The sequence below is a fragment of the Alligator mississippiensis genome, chromosome 8, assembly GCF_030867095.1.
Source record: "Alligator mississippiensis isolate rAllMis1 chromosome 8, rAllMis1, whole genome shotgun sequence".
Taxonomy (NCBI): domain Eukaryota; kingdom Metazoa; phylum Chordata; order Crocodylia; family Alligatoridae; genus Alligator; species Alligator mississippiensis.
Genome location: NC_081831.1, coordinates 70,890,156 through 70,910,365, shown reverse-complemented (window position 1 = coordinate 70,910,365; position 20,210 = coordinate 70,890,156). Strand labels below are relative to the sequence as shown.

The 20,210-nt window shown below is 42.7% G+C and overlaps 1 protein-coding gene across 3 annotated transcripts in view; it reads right to left on the bottom strand.

The window, feature by feature from the left end:
* The window catches only part of TENM1 (teneurin transmembrane protein 1), a 1,265,690-nt gene that overhangs the window by 59,990 nt on the left and 1,185,490 nt on the right, over positions 1-20,210 (bottom strand). For all 3 annotated transcript variants that reach the window (XM_059732824.1, XM_059732825.1, XM_059732827.1), the window contains 2 exons: positions 18,967-19,199; positions 3,088-3,242 (listed from right to left, as the gene is read on the bottom strand). In XM_059732824.1, coding sequence (XP_059588807.1) covers positions 3,088-3,242; positions 18,967-19,199 — 388 coding nt within the window. The remainder of the gene's footprint in view (positions 1-3,087; positions 3,243-18,966; positions 19,200-20,210) is intronic.

Below are 20,210 nucleotides of genomic sequence, written 5' to 3'. Positions count from 1 at the left end.
GAATGTCGGGGCTGAGCACAGAACAGAAAGCAGCGAGCGCTGTGGAGCGCTTTCTCTTACTCGTGATTTTGTAGCGGTCCCCTCCGCCTGAGCTCCATTGGGCTGGGGCTCCATCTAGATCCAGATGGACCCCAGTGACTTTTTTGGCAAATGATTTATCCTCCATGAAATGTGATTTTGGCAGAACAAAACTATTCATAAACATGGGTAAAACCTGGCAAACAGTTTTGGCCATGTAATATATTCTGGAACAAACAAAATATTTTGTCTCCGCTTTTTCAAGATTAAACTTTGTGATTGTTCATTTTGAAACAGCATTTTAAATTTACATTAAAAAAGGTCTTAAAAGGGTTGAAACTCCCAAGCAACAGTGCATATCAAAGAAAACATTTTGTTTGACCTGAAACGACTTATTTTTTTTGCAACATTTTCATCCTAGGTTGACCTGAAACAAACATCTATTTATCTTTCGATCAATCCATTATTCACACAGCTCCAGATCCAGCGCGGGGAAACGAGGTGCCCAGGGAGGTGGCTTTCTGCCTGCTATGATTCCCTGCACCTCAGAGATATCTCATCTGGTAGCTAATCCTACACCTGTGCTGCAGGCAGTTGTTATATGTATCCAAGGAGCGGCTAAAATATGCTCCAGGCAGCATGAACTCCCCAAAGATCTCATTTCTTGACTGCTACTGTGTAGTCATGGAGATGGCAGCCAATATCTGCCTGACTTCCACCCCTGACTTAGCAAAGGTGAGCCAGAGGCAGGTATGCAAAGGCCTGGGACTCCAGAGGTAACAGAAAGTCCCTGCGTCTCTTGGGACATCCACCAGTTTTGTAGAAGGAGCCCTGACACTTTCTGTGTTTAGTGAGAGCAAAACCTTCCCTTGGTATAACAAGAGCTCTGGTTTGGAAGACTGTTTTCTCCTCTTTACATGGGTTTTTCAGCCATAACTAGAGGTAAACTCACAAAAGGACTTAAGCAGAGTGAAGCTTATCTTTTAGGTGTACTACCCAGTGGGATCTATGGCCTTAGTTAGGAAAGTTAGAGTGAAGTTATACATTACACTTACACCATACCAACAACATTGAAAACATAAGCATATGCACATTAAAGCTCATTAACTTGGGCTAAGTGTTCTCTGAACAATTCAAAGTTACACTGCTTCAGGTGAGGGTTATATCTAGGTTGTACTACTTAGTTCATGTAAGGGTAACTTCAGTCAGCTCTAAGGATATAAAATGAGCAATCTGCAATCCTCCAATATGCCAGGATGCACTGCTCACATGTCCCCCACCTTCCCTTCTCCAAGCAGGGATAGAGCCCAGGTGTCCCGGCTCCTAGCCATGTCCCTGCTTGCCAGACCTCTAGCGGCAAGTCAGCCATGCAGGCAAGAAACCGTATTAACCCTTAATGTGCGACTTCTCACAGCACGCTCTGACTGTAACACTGCTTCACATTCTAGCTAGTAGGAAAGAGTGAAAATGCTCCAAGCCCACTCTAGTGTTTAACTTTTGGCTTGGATGGTAGTGCCTCTCTTGGCATTGGGATTCACAGGACTGTGCTTTCTTTTGGAGTGAGATGCCTGGGCCAATGTTTTTCCATGAAAGACAACTGAAGGACTTGGTAAGGGTAGAGGCAACACTCTGTTTTACCCACTGATTTAGCAATCACAGGATATTTGAGGATCTGAATCAACTCCCTTCCCTTCCTTTTTGAATCCGTATCCTTACTTAATATCCAGGCTTAAGCAGTAGACATGGACACCAGCCTTGGACACCGATTTAAAAGGGTTGTAAGACTGCTGCGACTGGTCAAGCTACTACCACTGTGCTGTCTGCACTGCTTCCCAGTGTGCAAAAACTGCTTGTTATGCCTCTGGGGTTAAGCACCAGCCTATAAGGGATCGTTGGGAGGGCTGTTATCAACTTGTATATTCAAGCTACTCTGCTTTGCGTGGAATAATTATTGACTGGGCCAGAGAGAATGACTCTCTAGTCTAGCTCAAGGGGCACTCACTTGGGAGAAAGGAGACCTGGGCTCCAATCTCTGCTCCAATAATAATACATATAAAACACTTTCTCATTCATTGGAACAAGACCTGTGGAACTACACTTTACTGATAGTGGCAATCAGGTGCTTAAGTCCTTTCCCTCTGGGACACCATTGTGGCTTCACAGTAAAGCTTAGTGTGCACAAACAAGGGCACCAATCCCACATCCTTTACATGCCTGAAGCTCCTATCAGCCTCAAGCCAACTTCTTACCATTAAAATTCCTGTTAGAAATTAGACACAGCTTAGCTCTGATGAACTTAGCATATTTCAATAGTGGTTTTCAATGGTAGAGCATTAAAATAAATGGGGAAAACAGCAACAAGAACAACAGCACTCATAACCCATAAAGCAATTGCACTGAGTTATTTGAAATCCCTTCATGTCTGTCTGAAGCCAACAAACTTTCACTTCATTTCGCAACCATTACTGAATAAGCGCAGCCTGATTGGCACCAAATATTTTTTAGAGCTGCTACCCATTAAGTATTCAATATTCTATTTTTTTCTTTTGTTTCTGCCTTTTTTAAAAACATAGACTGGGTAGGGGAAAAAGTGTGCACGTCTCTTTAATTTGTGTTACATTGTCCTTGGAAAAAGAACTGAAAAGCACTCTGAAAATTGTTCTAAAAGGCTGCAGCTTCCCTATTCTCTATCATACTGCTATTTTGCAACTATTTCCAGCAATGCCCCTCAGCAGGCACGTTGACATGTGGCCTTGACTGCACATTAGGTACTGCATGGTCATTGTACTAAATGACCGCGCAGTACTCCTTGGTACTGCGCAGACCCAGCAGCACAGTTTTTAGATGCTATAATGCCGTAGCTCATTGCTTAACTTAACTTTATAATAATAATTTCAATAGAAGCTTTCTACATTACCACAGATCACTGCTGTGTTAGAAAATACGGGTGAAAGCTTATGCCAGTCAGTGTTAACTGATTCACTAGGTATCTTTTATGCCTAATTTCTTCAGGAGAAAATAGTTATCCATTTCTATGATGTGCTGAACAGTAACAATGCAAGTGTCTACCTGAGTGATATCCATTCCAGAGTCACAGCTCAACGGTTGTGTTGATGTGAGACCATTTGAACCAATTATTGTTGTGATCACACCATTCTCATCAATTTTCCGAATCATGGTACCATCAACAAAGTAGATGAATCCATATTTATCCACAGTGATACCTGTTGGGATATGGTAAAAGAAAGCATTAATACTAGCTCTGTCAAGATAAAAATGAATATAACTGTTTCCTCCCCTGTGTTAATGCCATTGCCTCAGATCAAGACAAGGAAAGGATTTTTTCCCCCCCTTAATTTCACTCATCAAGACAAAGGAAATAGCCTGGCTACTTTAACTTAAATTTGTATTTGATTAAAATTAGTTTCACTTTTTGTTTCTCATGCACTAACAGAACTGTTATTATTATAGTGTATTGTGTGTATTGCAGGAATAGCTAGAGATCCCCAGCAAGATCAGGGCCACCCCACTGCTTCAGGCACAGCCTATGAAAACAGTGAGAGACAATCCCCGCCTTGAGAGTGTACAATGTAAAAGGCATAAGATGAAGGCTGAGAGAAGGGAATATTTAATATTATTCTTATATTAGAGATGGGAACTGAAGCAGAAAGACAGTAAGTGGTTTGCTTGAAGACATGCAGGAAGTCTGTAGAGGAGCTGGTCATTCAAACCGGATGTCTGGAGCTTAGGTCCAGCATCTGAGTCACCAAGCCGTCCTGCCTTCAACAGGAATATGCTAGGCTTTCTTCTACTGCATGCCATGTAAATTCTTTTTATTGAATTACAGAAAATAACAAGAAAATGCTCTGCTCTTCATATCAGGTTTTGTGAAAGTCTCATGTTTTTGGTTTAACCTTTTTTGCAGTTTCCCCAACTATAACTTTACGGTTGTAGCATCTGCGCTGCACATTCAAGTAGCTATAAGGGAACACATCAGGTATGAGCAGAGGGTTTAGTCACCGATTTACATGGCTCATGGTTTTGTCCCCTAAATTTATCATGACACAAGGCTGTATGTGCTTTGACAGAACAAAACAGATCCCATTTTAAGACATCACACAACCGTTTGCTTCTCTGAGAAGACGAAACATGTTATGCTTTTCTATGTTGTTGTCTCACATTGGAAACTTTCCTCTTTGGAACAGCTTATGCCTTGGCCTAGGTTGTCACTGGTTATGTTTATAGTGCCCTAACCTTTCTCAGTGCACACCGAACAGATGTGGACAAAACCAGGTTCCTCATTGCTTTCTTAAAAAACCCCCCCAAAACAAACAAAAAACCCAGGAAGCGGTGGTTGTAGCATGGCTTGCTTTTTATAGGCTGGCCTAGTAGTTAGAGCATAGGGCAGGGCTAGGCAAAATACAGCCTGGGGGCCAGATCTGGCCTGCCAGGCCATTCTATCTGGCCCATGGGGGCCCTCCCAAAATGTAGACAATTCATATTTATTTGATCTTGGCTGCCTGTCAAAGATGACAGGAGCCAAAGGCATTAGTACCCAGAGGAAGCTGGTGGCAGGACCCAGCAGCAAGGCCCCCCCCAGGCCTGCCCCCCCCCCAACCAGAAGCCCCTGCCTAGCAGAGGCTTCTGGCCTGGGACTGTGGGGCTGTTTCTGCTTCCCTGTGCCGGAGAGGGAAATGCGGCCCGTGACAGCTTGCCAAAACTTGGTAAGCGGCTCTTCACCTGAAATAATTGCCCGCCCTTGGCATAGGGGGTGGTAGACCCAGAGTCAATTCCCTCCTCAACTTGAAGAGGTTCAAAGCTACATCTTACACTTTGTAAAGGAGTGCCCTAATTCTGGATGGATGGATGGAGAGACTCTGCTCCCAAGATGCATTCCACTTAAAGGTAGTTTATGCAAGCTACATTAAAAAGATGGTAAAAGCAAACAAGCAGCACCCCCTCGAGCAACCTTTAGAGAAGGGATCAGAACCCAATGGTCCTCTCTCCCAGGTAATGAATCCTGCATCTACCTGTCAGTCTTGCAAAATCCAGTTTGACTGTTAGAATATTCTTTAATTCCTGCTGCCATTTTACTTCCCTCTTGGACTAAATTTCCTCTAGAAATTGTTAGCACAGGGTTTACAGTAGATGGTCTTTGACTTATGTGCTCTTCCATTGACATGTAATTGCTTAAAACAGTAGGTCAGCTTCTAGCTAGGAGAAAAGGTCCATCAGGAAAGAGACTGCCTAGTAATGAAATCACCTGAGAGAGTCACCTTTTGGAGCTTATTGGAGGTCACCTAAGAGAAGAAGCTGCTCAGCTGGATCGCAGCCTGGCTAGGGTTACCATACACCTAGGAGGGTAACCATGTCCTCTTTTTGAGTCCTCCTATCTCCATCCAGGTGCATTTTTCAAATTTATCTGTTTTTGCTTTGCTCTGCAGGTGGGAGCAGGGGGAGGGACGATTGTAGGCAGGGAGCTGCAGACAGGCAAGTCTAGGTTGGGGGGTGGCCAGGGCTGCAGCAGGGCAGGGGGTATCTGCCCCCTCCAGTGGATGAAGGGGCCGGGGGGTGGGGGGCGTGCCTTGAGGGCCACGGCTGAGCCAGCAGCACAGGGGCCGGTGTCCGTGCTTGCAGGGGCAGAGCAGCCAGCAGATGCTGCAGGAGAAAGAGGGAGGTGGGCCATGGCCAGGCTTCCTGGTGTGGTGTGGCAGCCCCAGCCCAGATTGGAGGGTGCCACAAGCCTCCCCTCCTCTTCTTTCCAGCCTGCTCTGGAGCTGGACTTGCTCCAAGCCACTGCACTCCAGCCTAGTCAGGACAGGGGCAGCTGGGGCCCCTCTGGCAGGGCTGTTGGGAGCAGGGGTCTGCAGGTCAGGAGTGAGGGGCACCAGCAGGGCTGGGAGGAAGCAAGGGGCTGCTAGTCAGGAGTAAGGGGAACCAGCATGGCCCAGGGGGGAAGGGTACTGCAGTTTGGGAGCGAGGGGCACTGGCAGGGCTGGGGTTTGTGGGTCAGGAGTGAGGGACAATAGCAGAGCTGAGGGGGGAGGGAAGCTGTGGCTTGGGAGCGAGGGGAAACAGAATGGGCAGGGCTCTGCACCGTGCTGCTGTTGTCTTGAGAGCCACGCAATGCTATGTGCCATCCCTGACCTGCCCGGCACCAGCAAGCACATGGCATCATGTGCGGCTCTCGAGGCAATGGCAACAGCTGCAGGGCACAGAGCCCCAGCCCACAGCAGCAGCCCACCTCTGCCCCACACAAATCTGGGGGGCATGTGCCCCCCCATGTCTCTCCCAGGGTGTGTGCAGCTGCAGGACCCCCCCCCTCCCACGGACGAGCTGCCCGGGCTCCGACTGTCCCACGACCCGTCCTGGGGTCCACCACAGACTTATCTGGTGGATGGTGCGTGTGTGTGTACTCTGCCCCCCCGACCAATAATATTTTATCCCTGTACTTATGGGTCCAGATGAGATATGAGAGAGAAAAGAATTCTTGTGAATGATCTCCTACTGGAGCTGCTGATCCAATAAAAGAGATCTATTGTCCACCAGAATTTTTGCCTCTAGCCATGGTGTGCTGAGACATTATGTGCAAAGCCCATCTCTAGGTGTCTCTTTGTTGCATCAAACTTACTTCTGAGCAATCTGGCTATTAAACCAGAAGGCTCAAACCTTCAGGGGTGAGTTGTGGGAGAGGAGGTGTTTAACTGTGAAACTATGAAGTCAGTTCTTGAGCTGGGGGAGGATGGACAGTTTCACTGTGCGTTTCAGTTCTCAGAAGGAAAGGCTACATGCTGGGGGAGGGACAGGGAATCTCTACAGCAGCGGACTCTCTTCAAAATCCAGAGCCTTAAAACAGCCAAGGCATCCCAGCCAGGAATCCGGTGAATCTCCACCAGGAGGAGCATAGACCTACAAGTGCCAGCTCAGTGGCAGCTTGTGGAATAGAACAAGTAGAATTTTAAGAGACCCCTTGAAGGGCCTGTACTTCTCACTCCTCAACCAAAAGTCAAGAGAAGATCAATAAGCCTGTTCCTGGTAAAGGGAGATAGTAAGCATGCATTATAAACAGCAAGCTACTGAGCCTATGTGCATCGTAAAGGCTACTGAACAGCAGAACCCAAGTTGGAGGCCAGGTTGTGCTCCTGTAAATTGAGGCGGGATGGGGTTCTCATTCCTTGGAGCTCTTCCTTGGGAGTGCTCTCATCCCCCTTCTCTCTTAATCTTACAGAGCATGCTGATGACCCAGCAGGTCTAGGAGCGATGGAAGAGGGATGTGGAGCATTGGAAGAAGAAATAGAGAACAGAGCAAAGGTCACTCTGTTGAGGTGAGATGGAGAGAACTAGTGCCAGGCATCTAGAACTCCTACCTCCATAGCATAAGGTGCAGGGGAGCTGCTTAATCATGGAAGGATTAGGCCTATCACTTGTAAAATAGGCCACTCATCCACTTGGGGAAGAGCCTTGCAGTTATCCAGACTGAAATGGTCAGGGTGAAGGTTGAAAGACTTGGATCTCTTTTTCTGATGAAAAATACCATTACAATTAAGCAGCATGAAACTTATAGTCTCATTCGAACAAGAAATGCTGGTAAAAAGTATGCTTCTTGTGGGACTGCATGTTGTTCTACAGGTATTAATAGAGTTGTATGCATGCACACAACTATCTCTCTTCCCCCCCTGCCCCTCTCCCCAACAAATCCAGCCTGGGTATTAATGACTATGTTAAAAAGTAATTAACATGCAAATTGGACAGTCTCTCTCCATATAGCATTCCTAAGGGAATTCATGTTATAGAGGAAAAACAATTAAAATACACACTGGAAAGATTCTGACTTTTAACCAAATAATCATGTTTTTCAGAGCCCTATCGTGGTTTATTAAACAAGAATTTATGAAGGGTTAAATTGTGACCCATAATTAAGTTTGGGTACGATTTGTGATTTGGCTATTTACCCATGTACAATCCAGCTCTGCAATGGCTTGATTAGAGAGGGGATGGAGGGATGGTTTGATGTCGCTCCCATGGCCTGGTGAAGGTGGAAGATCTCATGTCAATGAAGTTCCTTCCCCTCTCACTCTTACTTCGTAGATCACAAACCTTTCCCTGTCACAGGCTTTTGTTGCAGTTGTAAGAGGCAAATTAATTAAAACTGACATTTTAGAGTTCTGAGGTGGGAGTGAATTTTTGGGCATATGCCCTCCTTAATTTATGCCAACATAGCTGCATGTCAGATCAGGTCAGAGGATCCTAACTCCACTGTGTAGTACCAGGGAGACTCTGTGTGTATATATATATATGTTCTACCTCTTGATATAATTTCTGGTCTTGGCCCCTGCCCTTTGCTGCTCTGCTGGATATTTAGCTCATCTGAGTTAAACAACTGTAGACAGGCGCCATGCCATGGATAACACAAAGGCAGAATCTATCACTAGGGCAAGTACATCTTCAGTTTCAAGCAATGTCTCTGTGAGCAGATGGTTGGATTGGCTGTGTAGCATCGATTTATATAAAAGTCCAAAATTATACAGCAGTGAAATAATAGAGTCATTCAACTGTGCAGCTGAGAGTGGATTTTTAATATGGACTGCATAAGAAATCCACAGAACCCGTAATGTTGAGAATACACCTCTTGGTCCTCAGCCATTAGCAGAATGCAGTCTATCTGCATTGCACTGAGTGGGGTAGAAGTAGATGCAAGCTGGCTATACAGAAGAGGCCAAGATAATGTCTTCAATAATTTAGTTATACTAAAGCTTGTGAATTCCTAATGGTGCTATACGAGTTACTCCATTGGTAGTTTTTCCAGTTAGCACTGCATACTCTGCAGAAATGCTATGAGGTGCATGTTAAAATAAAGAAAGGTATCTGTTTTCTTTCTTATACCCATCTGGGTATATGAGGTCTGTAGAGATGGGTTTGGAACACCAGCCAAAAGCACATAGAAAATGAGGCCCTAAATAGAGAATAGGAATTTTCTGTGTATGTGATACAGCCGGAAGGCTAGATCCGCAGCTGCTGTAAACCGATGCACAGATATAGATTTCGGCAGAACTACACCAGTTTATACCCGCTGAGGGATCTGGCCCAACAAGTCATGGCAATAATAATACAGGCAGAAAAAGGAAAACATGAAGACTGAATATGAGAGGAAGGTGCGTTTGTATTTGAGACAGCAGAGATGAGGCCTGGCCTTGAAGATTCAAACAGTGTTACCAAGGTCAAAACTGTGTAGTACGTGCATGCACATGCACACACACTCCCGTTCTGCAAATCTAACTTGTCAAACGCAGTCCAATTTGGACACCTAACACTTCCGGTATTATCTCAACCACTTTATTCAGGGAGCTGTATGCATATACTTATTTGTTCAACTTGGCATCTTTCATATCTGGGTTCTGCCCAATAACAAACTAAATCGCCTGCAAGTATCAGCTTTATGTATGCTCAACAAAGAGGTGCATATAGATAGATACAATGTTTACTGCTGTGTGATTGCTTTTATACAGGAGGGGGGAAAATCCCTCTAGTCTTATATATAAATTCAAACTAAGCCAACTCCTGCCTGGCTGCTGATAAGATGCCCCAACATTTCAGGATTTCTTGTTGGCAAGAACGCAGCAGATAATGCATCCGTTGACAAGGTACAACAGATAAGGGAAAAATAAGAAACAGGAAAATATAGATGACTATCTAAATCTCCCCCATGTATTCATTATTAGATGCTGGATCACTAGAAGCTCCAGTGGCTGTCTCTTGCACGACATTTTCATCTATCTGCACTCCAAAAGCTCCCCTCTCATCCTTTGAAGACATACAGTGTAATGCAACACAGGATCAGTTCTCAGAGCTGTGGATACAGCAGGACACTTCCAATTGTTCTTCAGTCACAGCAGAAGTTGGAGAAGGAACTGATGTGTTAAAAATGCTCTGGCTCCAAAGATAAATGAGGCCTGCCTTTAGATTCAGAATGAAAAAAAGCAGTTTGGGCAGCTTCTTCCACACAGAGAATATAAGCTCATCCATATCACTGAGGTCTGGGGGCGAGAGTCTCACCCTCGCTCACCCCACATGCGGATGCAGCAAATGGCTGGAGAAGAGTTCAGTTAGCACAGGTGCTACATTTGGCTGCTGTGAGTGGCCCTGATGGTGCCTACTTTACAAGCTGCTGTGCAGGGGGCATGTTGGCAGTGGAAACAGGGTGGGAGGACTGGGGCTGTTTTGAGGCTGTGCTGAATTCTGGCCTAAATGCTGACATCTAAAATTTGTCCTTTCAGTGGCTGTTGTCTGGATGTGAGCTGCCCAAAATATTTTCTCATAGCGGGTGGCCAGTCATTCTGAGAGTACCAGCCTGCACAGTCATAATGGAACAAAGGTGAGTTCACGCTCCAGCGGTCTGTACTTACTCTGCACCCTCATGGCTTGTTATTGCATTTGTGAGCAATAATCGTACCATCCTTAAGATCAAAGTCTCCTAGTTGCCTAAGACTTTGTCTTCTCGGAAGAGATTGCAGTCAACCAATGTGTTTTCTGGTAATCTCATGAGATGCATGCTGCTAGCACTCTTTTAACTGAGATTTGAAGACTGAGATATTATGAGACATCATTGCCTTGTTTCACATAAGAGCTATGCATTTCAAAATGTACAATTACACAGTAATTGTAAAATGTATAAATAATATATTGAATATGTTCTCATCATTACTTTACATTTTCTTCAACTACCCATCATTTTTGCAGTGGTCTCACTTGAACTTTGTGGTTGTTTCCAGGTAGGGGAAAAAAGTGAAAATGTCAAGGACGATGAGTCGAAAACGAGGCAAGAGCAAGAGGAATCAAAGAAATCAACAGAAGGAAATAGGCAGCAACATCTTCCACGGAAAAGAGCCGAGTAAGGACAAAGAACAAAGGAAAGGAAAGATTTGATAAAGGTAAGAGAGTGTAGTAAGTAGCACCAGTTGCAAACTTGCTGATAAAGCTTATTTAGTGACAGCGTCCACTGAATAAAACCAAAATTTTGTGGGAACATGCATTTCCTTTCCAAAAGGATGGGATTCCTGGTGAGAACTGAAACACAGATGACCCCTCGCCTATCCCAGAATACAGAATAATCCGGTGTTGAGGGCTTTCACCAGGACTGTGGGAGACAAAGGCTAAAACTCCAACCTTGACCTGATCCAGATCAGGAAATGACTCTCAATCTCCCATCATACCTCAGGAAGTGCTCCATCCACTGGGCATTGTAGTGCTGTTTCTTGTTCTCTTCAGTAGGAGCTGTATTTTAGGGCACCTATACGCATGCCCAAAGCCAGCTCCAATGCATGCTAATTAGCATGCGTCGGAGCAGACTTGATTAATCGAGTCTGTTGGAGTGTGCTAATTAGTGTGCTCCAGCAGCCTTGGTGTCATGTATTCAGCATCCCCATGCTTCTAAGTGGTGACAGGACATTTTAACTAAAGCTCATTGAACAAACTTTAGTGCCCCGCTGCAATTTTGAAGTGTGGGTTGGTGAATATGTGAGATGCTGCAGGCGCTTTAATTAGAGTGGCTCCTAAGGACTAGAGCTGGGAGGACAATGGAGGTGCAAGCCTCTGCTCCAAGAGGAAAGGTTTAGAGGGTCTGGTAAATGGGGCACTTGCCCAGGATACGAGAGCTGCTTGATGTTCAAATGTTTGGTCTGTGTCAGGCAGGGTCATTTTTCATTAAAAATGTCAAAAGGTGTTTGGGTTCATCCCTTTGATGATCCTCTGGATGTCTGAGATCTGTCCAGTCCTTTGGACTGCTTTCAGAAGCAACCTTTAACTTTACTGAACTATACAGTTTTAGTGAAGTTGATAGGCTCGGGTATCCAGATTTGGGAGCAAAACTGCATTCAAAATAAAGATCTGAGGGTTTAATCTGTCATTCTGTGAACTGAAAAGAAAAAGGACTTGACTGGCACTTTTGCAACAAAAAAACTATGTGGTGTTATTTTAGGAAGGCTTTCTAGCACGTAAGCTTGCCTTGTTATAAATTAAACGTTTCCAATAAGGGTAGGCACCCTTTTATTACCTTTCTTCTGATTTGTACATAAATGCACTAATACAAATCTATATAGCAGTTAGTTAATTGATCATTTATATGCACAATTAACAAACCACATGCTTAACTGTGGAAACTGAATGTGAATATTATGCACGTGCATTTTTGTGCATTCAGTCTTGTGCAATCCAGGCCTCAAAATATCCATGGAACTAATATTCAACTGATATATATTTTCCTTATTTCATAATGAAAATTCAGTCCATTGAGTGAGCTGTCCAAAAAGGTACTTTCTTGGTCCTTTCGCACTCTAGCTGGCCGCTACATACTTTTTTGCTAAGCACTCCGTTCCAAACTAGATTAAGTATCAATACTTAGAACACATCTAAAAATCGTTATTACTTGCAAATAAGCACTTTAACTTTGGATGAAAATTTCTAATTAAACTTCTGAAGAATTTTGTACATGAAAACATCTTAAAGTACTGGAAAGAACTGATAAAAGGGAATGTGCTACCTTCTGCTGAAGAGAAACTGTATTTGGAAAGAACTTGCTATTCTCATAAAACTTTTAATAGGAAGAAGTGAATCAAATTGGTTAATTACCATTTTATGGTTGGTAAAAGGGCAAATTACATGCCATCCATTTCTAAACTTCTAAATGTCTCTGGTGCTTTTAATTAAAGCTGCCATCTAGAAACTACTAAAGCAATTTTATGCAATTAGTTATTTATAGGTTACCATAATACACCACTCAAAATATGATTCAAGTGATTTGCAGTCTTGCTTTGTGATCTCTGTCATCTTTACTTCATTGCGTGCGATGTATGAAAAGCAAAATTCTCAACTGCTCTTTATTAGCTGGAACGCTTCTTTCGGTACCTGGACTTCAACGTTGCCGCTCTTCCGACAGAAGCATTTAACAGCAAAGATGAAAGAGAGCAAAATTATTTTAAGTGCCCATGCTGGATGAAAATGTCTTATCTTCAATTCTGAGCTACAATGATTGGGGTCAGATTTACTGCTGATAATGGCTTGCAGAAAAGTGAGTAACTGTTTCTTATGCATTCAAATTAGGGCTGCAAGAAACTTGGAGAAAACTTGATTTTAAAAGTCTAAGAAAAAAACCACCCAACCCAACCCAACCCAACCCCCACCTCATCCCCATAAAACAACCTGCTTTCCAGGTTCCTGAAACAGAGATAGCCATCAACACCACCTGTTTGGGTTGAAGTGACAAGGAGGAAAATAAGTATAAGGATGACATGACAAAAATGGAAGGAGACTTGTTCCGTCTCTGACTCCAATAAAACAGGCCGCTGTGTTAAGGTCTCAATATCGGCCTCAAACAAACATTCAGTTCTAGTGGCAGAAAACTTCCCGTGCTAGAGATGACTCCAGGAGAGGAAGCCGTACAGGTGTTCAGTCTGCAACCACTCCCCTGCATCCCTAGACCAGGGTGATCCTAGTCTGAGGAAAGCATGGGTTGCTCCAGTCCACCTGTCCCCAAAGGGACTGGAGTGGTGAGGCAAAGCCCCTGGGCACTTCTTACACCAGGGACTCCCACATGAGAGGCAGGCAGGGGACTCGTGGAGCCGTTTCCTCTTCTCAGCTCCTAGAGCCGTTCCCCCGTTCAGCTTGGAAGCCTTTTCCCACCTGGCTCCACTCCTGATTCCCCAGGAGGAGATAAGTGAGGAGGAAAATGTGCAGACATTCGGTCTCCCAGGAGCAATTTCTACCTCACTGTAGTCAGAATGGCCATTTATTGCAGTAGGAGAAAACGTTAAGATGTCTGCACGCTTGTAGTTTCTTCTGAGAGCAGCAATTCTCCTGGTAGATGCCGCATGTCTGCACGTGGCCATCATCTTATTATGTAGAAGGCAGGGCAGATTGTTTCATCATTTCTGCTTGTCCCCTTCATGCTTCGTGGAATTTCACACTTCTTGGTTTTTCTGGATTGTATGGTAAGCTTAATATGCATGTACCGGCTTGTAAAATAGCAGGGACCTCCTGATCAAACACTAATGACTGCTATTACCTATGGTAAGCAGGTTGGGGGCAGGGAGATTATGTTAGCAACTAGCTTCATTTAAGGATTCTGTTCACATCAAACAGAAGCCAACGGGAGGTTTTCAACTGAGCTAGTGTTGGCCCTAAATGAACTATTGACATATAACAAAATATGAACATATTTAATTCCAGCAAGTGGTTTTTACAGCTCTTTTTGTGTTTATGTTAGCAAGAAGTGCTGCAGATAGAAAGCTACAGAGCCGTGACTATTTTCAGAATTAAAAAAAAAAAAGCCTTTCAAACTATACCTGTTTCATGTCCTGTCACTGACAGTGTCCAGTGTTTTCACATCAAAGTTTGAACCAAAAAGGGCAAAAACATTTTCTTTGTTTTTTTAACATGATCTCTATAACCTTTGTAAAATTAAATCTTTTATTTAAGTGTTTCTTACATTTTTTTTTATCTTAAATTGCTAAAGCAACTATATTCTATTCGTCTGTAAGCAGAACTGCAGCTTTTCTGCAGAAATTCTCTTCTCAAACAATTTCTGCTTCATCTGTGCTGAAAAGGACATATCCCAGGCCTCACTAACAGCTTGACTGGGAACATAATAAACATTCAACAGAAATTAGTAGGCAAATAGCTAGGGGTATATGGAGCAGGTAAATAGCTAGGGGTATATGGAGCAGAATGATAGATGCACAACTGTTTTATGCAATAGGCAATACATTAACTAACACTTGGGAGGGGCTCTGTGTTCACCATTTGCCTATAAGTTGGGCTTTGCATCATCTAACTTCTATGCCCCTTTGTTCCTGACTGGGTTTGGAGCCCATAAGCTCCTAAATGCCCGAGTATTTTTTGAAAATGAGACCTAAATCACTTGGACTTAAATCCACAAATATATTAGCCCTACCCACTAATTCCCACTGCTTTCAATAGGGATTAGACACCTAAGGAGGAGTTAGTCCAAATGTCTTCCTGAGGATCAGAGAATAGCAACAGCTTAACTGCTTTAAAAATCTAGGCTTGCATCTTACGTGAGGTGAGACTTTCATCGTTTCCCAGTTTACAGATGGGGTGGCTTGTCCTGCCTCTTAAGCAACTAACCTAGATTTACACACTAAGTCGTTGGCGGTCCAGAATCCTAACATCTGGCCACATGTTGGAAACTATCCGCCAGCCTCCCAACATGGTGACTGTGGTTCTGCTGATCGTCACTAAACCCGCTTTTTTTTTTAACTGAGAAATTTAAAAAACTGAAAATCTGGTACTGGGTGAAATTCAAGAGTCTTGAATCTGGACGATGATTAATATTATCTTATGTAGTTATTCCTTCATTTTCAGTATCTACTTGTATAATAAATGTGTTCAGCCTGTCACAGATTTTATTTTATGCCCCCACCTTGTATCATTTCACATTCTTTTTAAGTACTTGGTCATCTATTACATGACTCATTAGTTTGACTTCTCTGCAGAATTAAAATAAGTTGCAGTAAAAATAATATATTGAAGCTCAAGTTTCAACTACATCACCCATGCCTGCTTAAAAGCATCTTTCAATGTCATTTCAAACTTATATACAATATGAGGGGATTCACGCTCAGTCAACCTCTTGGCTTCATTTTTCCCTTCACTCATTCAATTAATGAAGAAAGCTGTGAGTGTTTGTTTGCTGGCTGTGAAATAGAAGTTGGAGAAACCGGTTCCAATCAAAAGAACTGACTAATGTCCTTCTAAGGAGCACCACTTTATTAAATTCCATCACCAGGCATTCATCTTCCTATGTTCCTCTCTTCTCCCCTCCAAATAATAAGCATCTAAACACAGTCACCTTGAAGGTAAAGATACCGAGAACAATGAAATGAAAGCTGATGAAGGCTCTTGCATTATTTAATAAGCTTTCTTTGAAAGTTTAAAGTTTATTTGAACAACTCTCATGAAATACCTTATGAAGGTCTTGCATGCCAGAAGCAAAGTGCCATATGCTAGAAAAATTGATATCTATTTTCAAAAAAGACTCCAAAAAGTAAAATATTCTTTGAAATAGATTTCACCCAGGACAGCTGATAATAAATTAAACAAACAATAACAGGTAAATATGGATTTGCAGCAGCTTTTTTTTTTTTTTAAATATATTCCAGGTTTTCAAAGCGTTTTGCCAAGCACTACTACTTAGGTCTCGCAGCACCCCCCAGGGTTAGGTATTACTACATTTACTTTACAGACTCATGCAGTGAGTCATGGGGATAAGAAGTGATCATTCAAAGGCACAGAGGGAGTCAGCAGAGGTGGAGGAGAATTCATGAATCATGACTGCCTGACCCCAGCGAGCTGTTGAACCATCTTCCTTCCCACAATCATTATGCATGTCTTGTGATTTAGTATAAAGCTGTTCCCTTTCCCAGTTTAAACTGCTCAGATTTTAACTTCTACTGCAGAAGAAAGGAGAGCCGGGATAGGAATCAACAAGATAGAGAGGGAAGAAACAGGAGAGAAGAGATTGTGTTTTTGTAACAGCGTCTAAAAATGAAATGAGAATAGCCTGACTAGCCGCAGAGGAACCTATTTCCCCGCTGTATTGAATGGGAAGCATCTATGCAGCCTTTTCATCTGCAACACAGGGCACTTTTTTCTTATTGTAAAAATCTCAAAGGAATGAAATTAGAAGTGATTTATTTGGTCGTATGTCTAATCAATCTCTAAATGACCTATAGATACATTCCCTTAAAGTCTCATCCATACTTCCAGTCTTCCAAAAAAGAAATGATTATGTTACTCAGACTCCGTTCATCTCACTGTAATTGCAACAGAAACACAAATTGACTTATCTTCTGATCCAATAATCTGAGTGATTATTTTAACGACAAGCAAAATGAGCAATCAAACAATATCTTCACAAGATGCATTCGAAATATGTTTTTTTTAAAGCTTTTGTCTCTTCTTTAAGAATACTGCATGTATAAAAAACCCTGTTTCAAAGGGAGAAGGTTTTTGCCATTGGTAAGATGATGCTTTCAAACTTCTTAAAGGCTGCGGGAAAACTTTGTTTTGATTATTATTTCTTAAATTTCAAACAAAGAACTGCTCTTGTTGAGTGTATGGCAAGAAAAAAATACAAGGCAAGCCACAAAACCCGGCTCTGATTATGAAATAAAAAATAACTTTTTTAGTTTCTCATAAGGAAGCAACTGTTAGAGCAACAGGTTTGTGGAGCCATTCTTGTAGAGAATGTTTGGCATATAAATATTTATTAATATATGCATAGTGATTAATATCGATGATTAATCTTAATTCTATTAATATTTATTAAATAGTTATATGACAGTTGTCCCTAGAAGCAGAGGCCCCGGTGTTGCAGGCACTGTGCATATACGTGGTAAATGACAGCCCACTTCTTACAGAGCATGCAGTCTACAAGACAAGACATGATTTAAGAGGCGAGTGAGAAAAGGTAGAGGAGGCACCAATAATAATAGTTTTTAAAAGCATGATCTCAATACACAGCCAATAAGGAGAGGTAACCAGAGCTCGCCCCTCTTTAGCTGCCACCAGATTGATTTCATACGTTTTGTCCACAGTTTGCTGGCTGTCCCATGGCTCATGAATTGCAAGTTCATCGTCAATCAAAAAGATCCAAGGTCCTTGTGAGCCTTGTGGCTGGTAAAACTAGTGTAGGTTTCTGTAGCCTATGGCACGCAAAGGACCGACTGGCAGGCATCATGCTTGGCTGCCTTTGACTTCCCAGCCAAAATAAGTATGTACCAATTTACAATTGGGTTGACTGGGGGCAAGCTTTGGCACAAGTCCAGAGTGGAGTTTGAACTCACATCTCTGGAGCTGCCTTAACTGCTCTACTGCTGGGCCCCCTTAGGCAGTAAATTAGAAAAAATTAAAAATTAATGCTCATTCCCTGACTTCAACCTCTTATTTAGGAAGCTAAATATATATAGCTATTTTTAAGGTAAATGCCATGTTACAAATTTCCACCAACATACTTTCTCAATAAGTAAGAAAGAACAGCTAATTGTAGTCTAATTAGATATAATCAATTGTGGTCAGCAATAATACATAGACTCTTGTTTTCTTGCAAAGGGATCTGAAAACCTGTGTTTTCTACTATTTTCAGAGTTGATTCAGTACATTAATTAGCTGCCTGAAGATTAACATTTATTTTTACTTATCTCGCACTTACCTTCCATCATTAAAGACATGGCAAAGTCACTCGGGCTATAATTGCGACGTGTTGTTTAGCAAAGCCTTAAAATTGGGTTTATTGTTTGTCTCGGAAATATTTTTGCCTAGATATACATTCTAATTTCCCACTGATCAACGGCTTCCCTTTTTTTAGCTCAAAAAAAAAAAAAATCAAACTTTACCTCACAGCTATTCATTAGGAGTTCACAGTGTGTTAACAGGAATGAACAAGCTGCAGCTCATTTACCTCTGTTATGTGAGGTGCTGGGTCCCTTTCACTACTGCTGATTTTGATGGGAGCTTAGGGGCATTCAGCTGAAAACATCAAGTCTTATGCTGCAGTTTACTGTTACTGCAAGGGCTGGTGCAAGTAGATTAGGTTTTGGCACAAATGATGGATGAACACGAGACTTTCAAACAGCCCCTACAATATGGCATTTCTTTGGAAACAAAGCTGCATCAAACATTTTAGTGCGAGTCAGTGGGAGATTTTTTTTTAGGTGCATTTGATGACCAAGGTCAACTTAATGATTTCCAAATAAGTACTATCTTAATGGACCACCGATCTGAAGAGCGCAGATGGCTTGGACCTTAAAGGTACATGCCTACACTCCATGAATATGAGCAGAATTTACTCACATGCATCAAGTATCAAAATGGACTCGAACCCACGTGGTACACAAACCCTGAAAGGCAAAAAAGCTTTTAACGTATCGTTCCTACCTCTAGGACTGTTGAGAGAAGCCTCGGCCGCCCTTCCGCCATCTCCGCAGTGACTCTGATCAAATGGGAGGCACTGATCACCTGTCCCTGCAACCACATCATAGTTCTTGGCCAAATCCTTTGTTTCACTGAGCGATTTTGCTTTGTAGACTCTCCTGGTGTTGGTGTCTGACAAGTAGAGGGATTCTGAGGCTGGGTCCACAGCCAGGTAGTACTTGTGAGCTGGACTCGTACTAAAGAGAAGAAGAGCAAAGTCAGAGAATTAATGTGTTCATCATGCTCCCTGTTTGAAGAAATTTACTTCCAGCAGCATAGACCATCTGCTATCTTTTTTCTCCCTGGGTATACCTATGCTGCAGTGACAGCAGGATACTGCAGGCATACCCAACCTAGCTTTAAACTAGGATGTGGGAGCGTGGCATGCAGCACTAGTAGCCGAAAAGCTGAGTAAAAAAAGTTGGCTGGTTAGTCCATGCTGAACTAAATTTGCAGCAGCAATTGCAAGATGGATATACTGACAGTTTTCAAAAGCAGAAGCCTTTTTTTTATATGCATGCTAAATGTCATGACTATCAGCATTCAAAACCACATTATGACTTAAAGGAGAGCAGCAGGGTACCCCACAGACTGTTCTGCGTAGGCACAAAAATCCACTTCTGGTTATTTTTATCCTCATTTAAACATTAAGTAACATGAAGGTGTGAAATATGGTGCATTAATTCATGCCTACTATGTTGTCAGGAACAAGGCGGAAGGCCAAGTACCGTCAATGCAACTAGGCGTGAATTAATGCACCATAATTCACGCACTGAAGTGCCTTATTGAGATGATAAAACGTTATTTAAAAAAAAATATTTACACATGTTAATTAAGTGGTAAGGCTCATGAATTCTAATAAGTGAACTGGACTACATCTTATCAACCGATCAGATTTTTTTTTTTTTTTTGGTGGTTGCTTCTTTCTGGCAGCTTGACAATCTAAGCAAATTTGCTGCTTAAGGAAGACCTCTGAGATGGGAAGTAACAAGTACAATGGCTTTAATTCTGCCAAGGTTGCACATGTTGGCCCCAATCATAAAGAGGGAATAGGAGCAGAGTCTCAAGCTTGTGCAGAGCGTGACTGAGATCAGGAGAATTCTGCGCAGACACAATCAGGGTCGCTGCTTGCTAAATGTCTGTACAAATTCCAGTTAATTCCCAGAGCCTGAGACTGGACGTTTTCTCACTGCAGTGCTCTCTCTGGA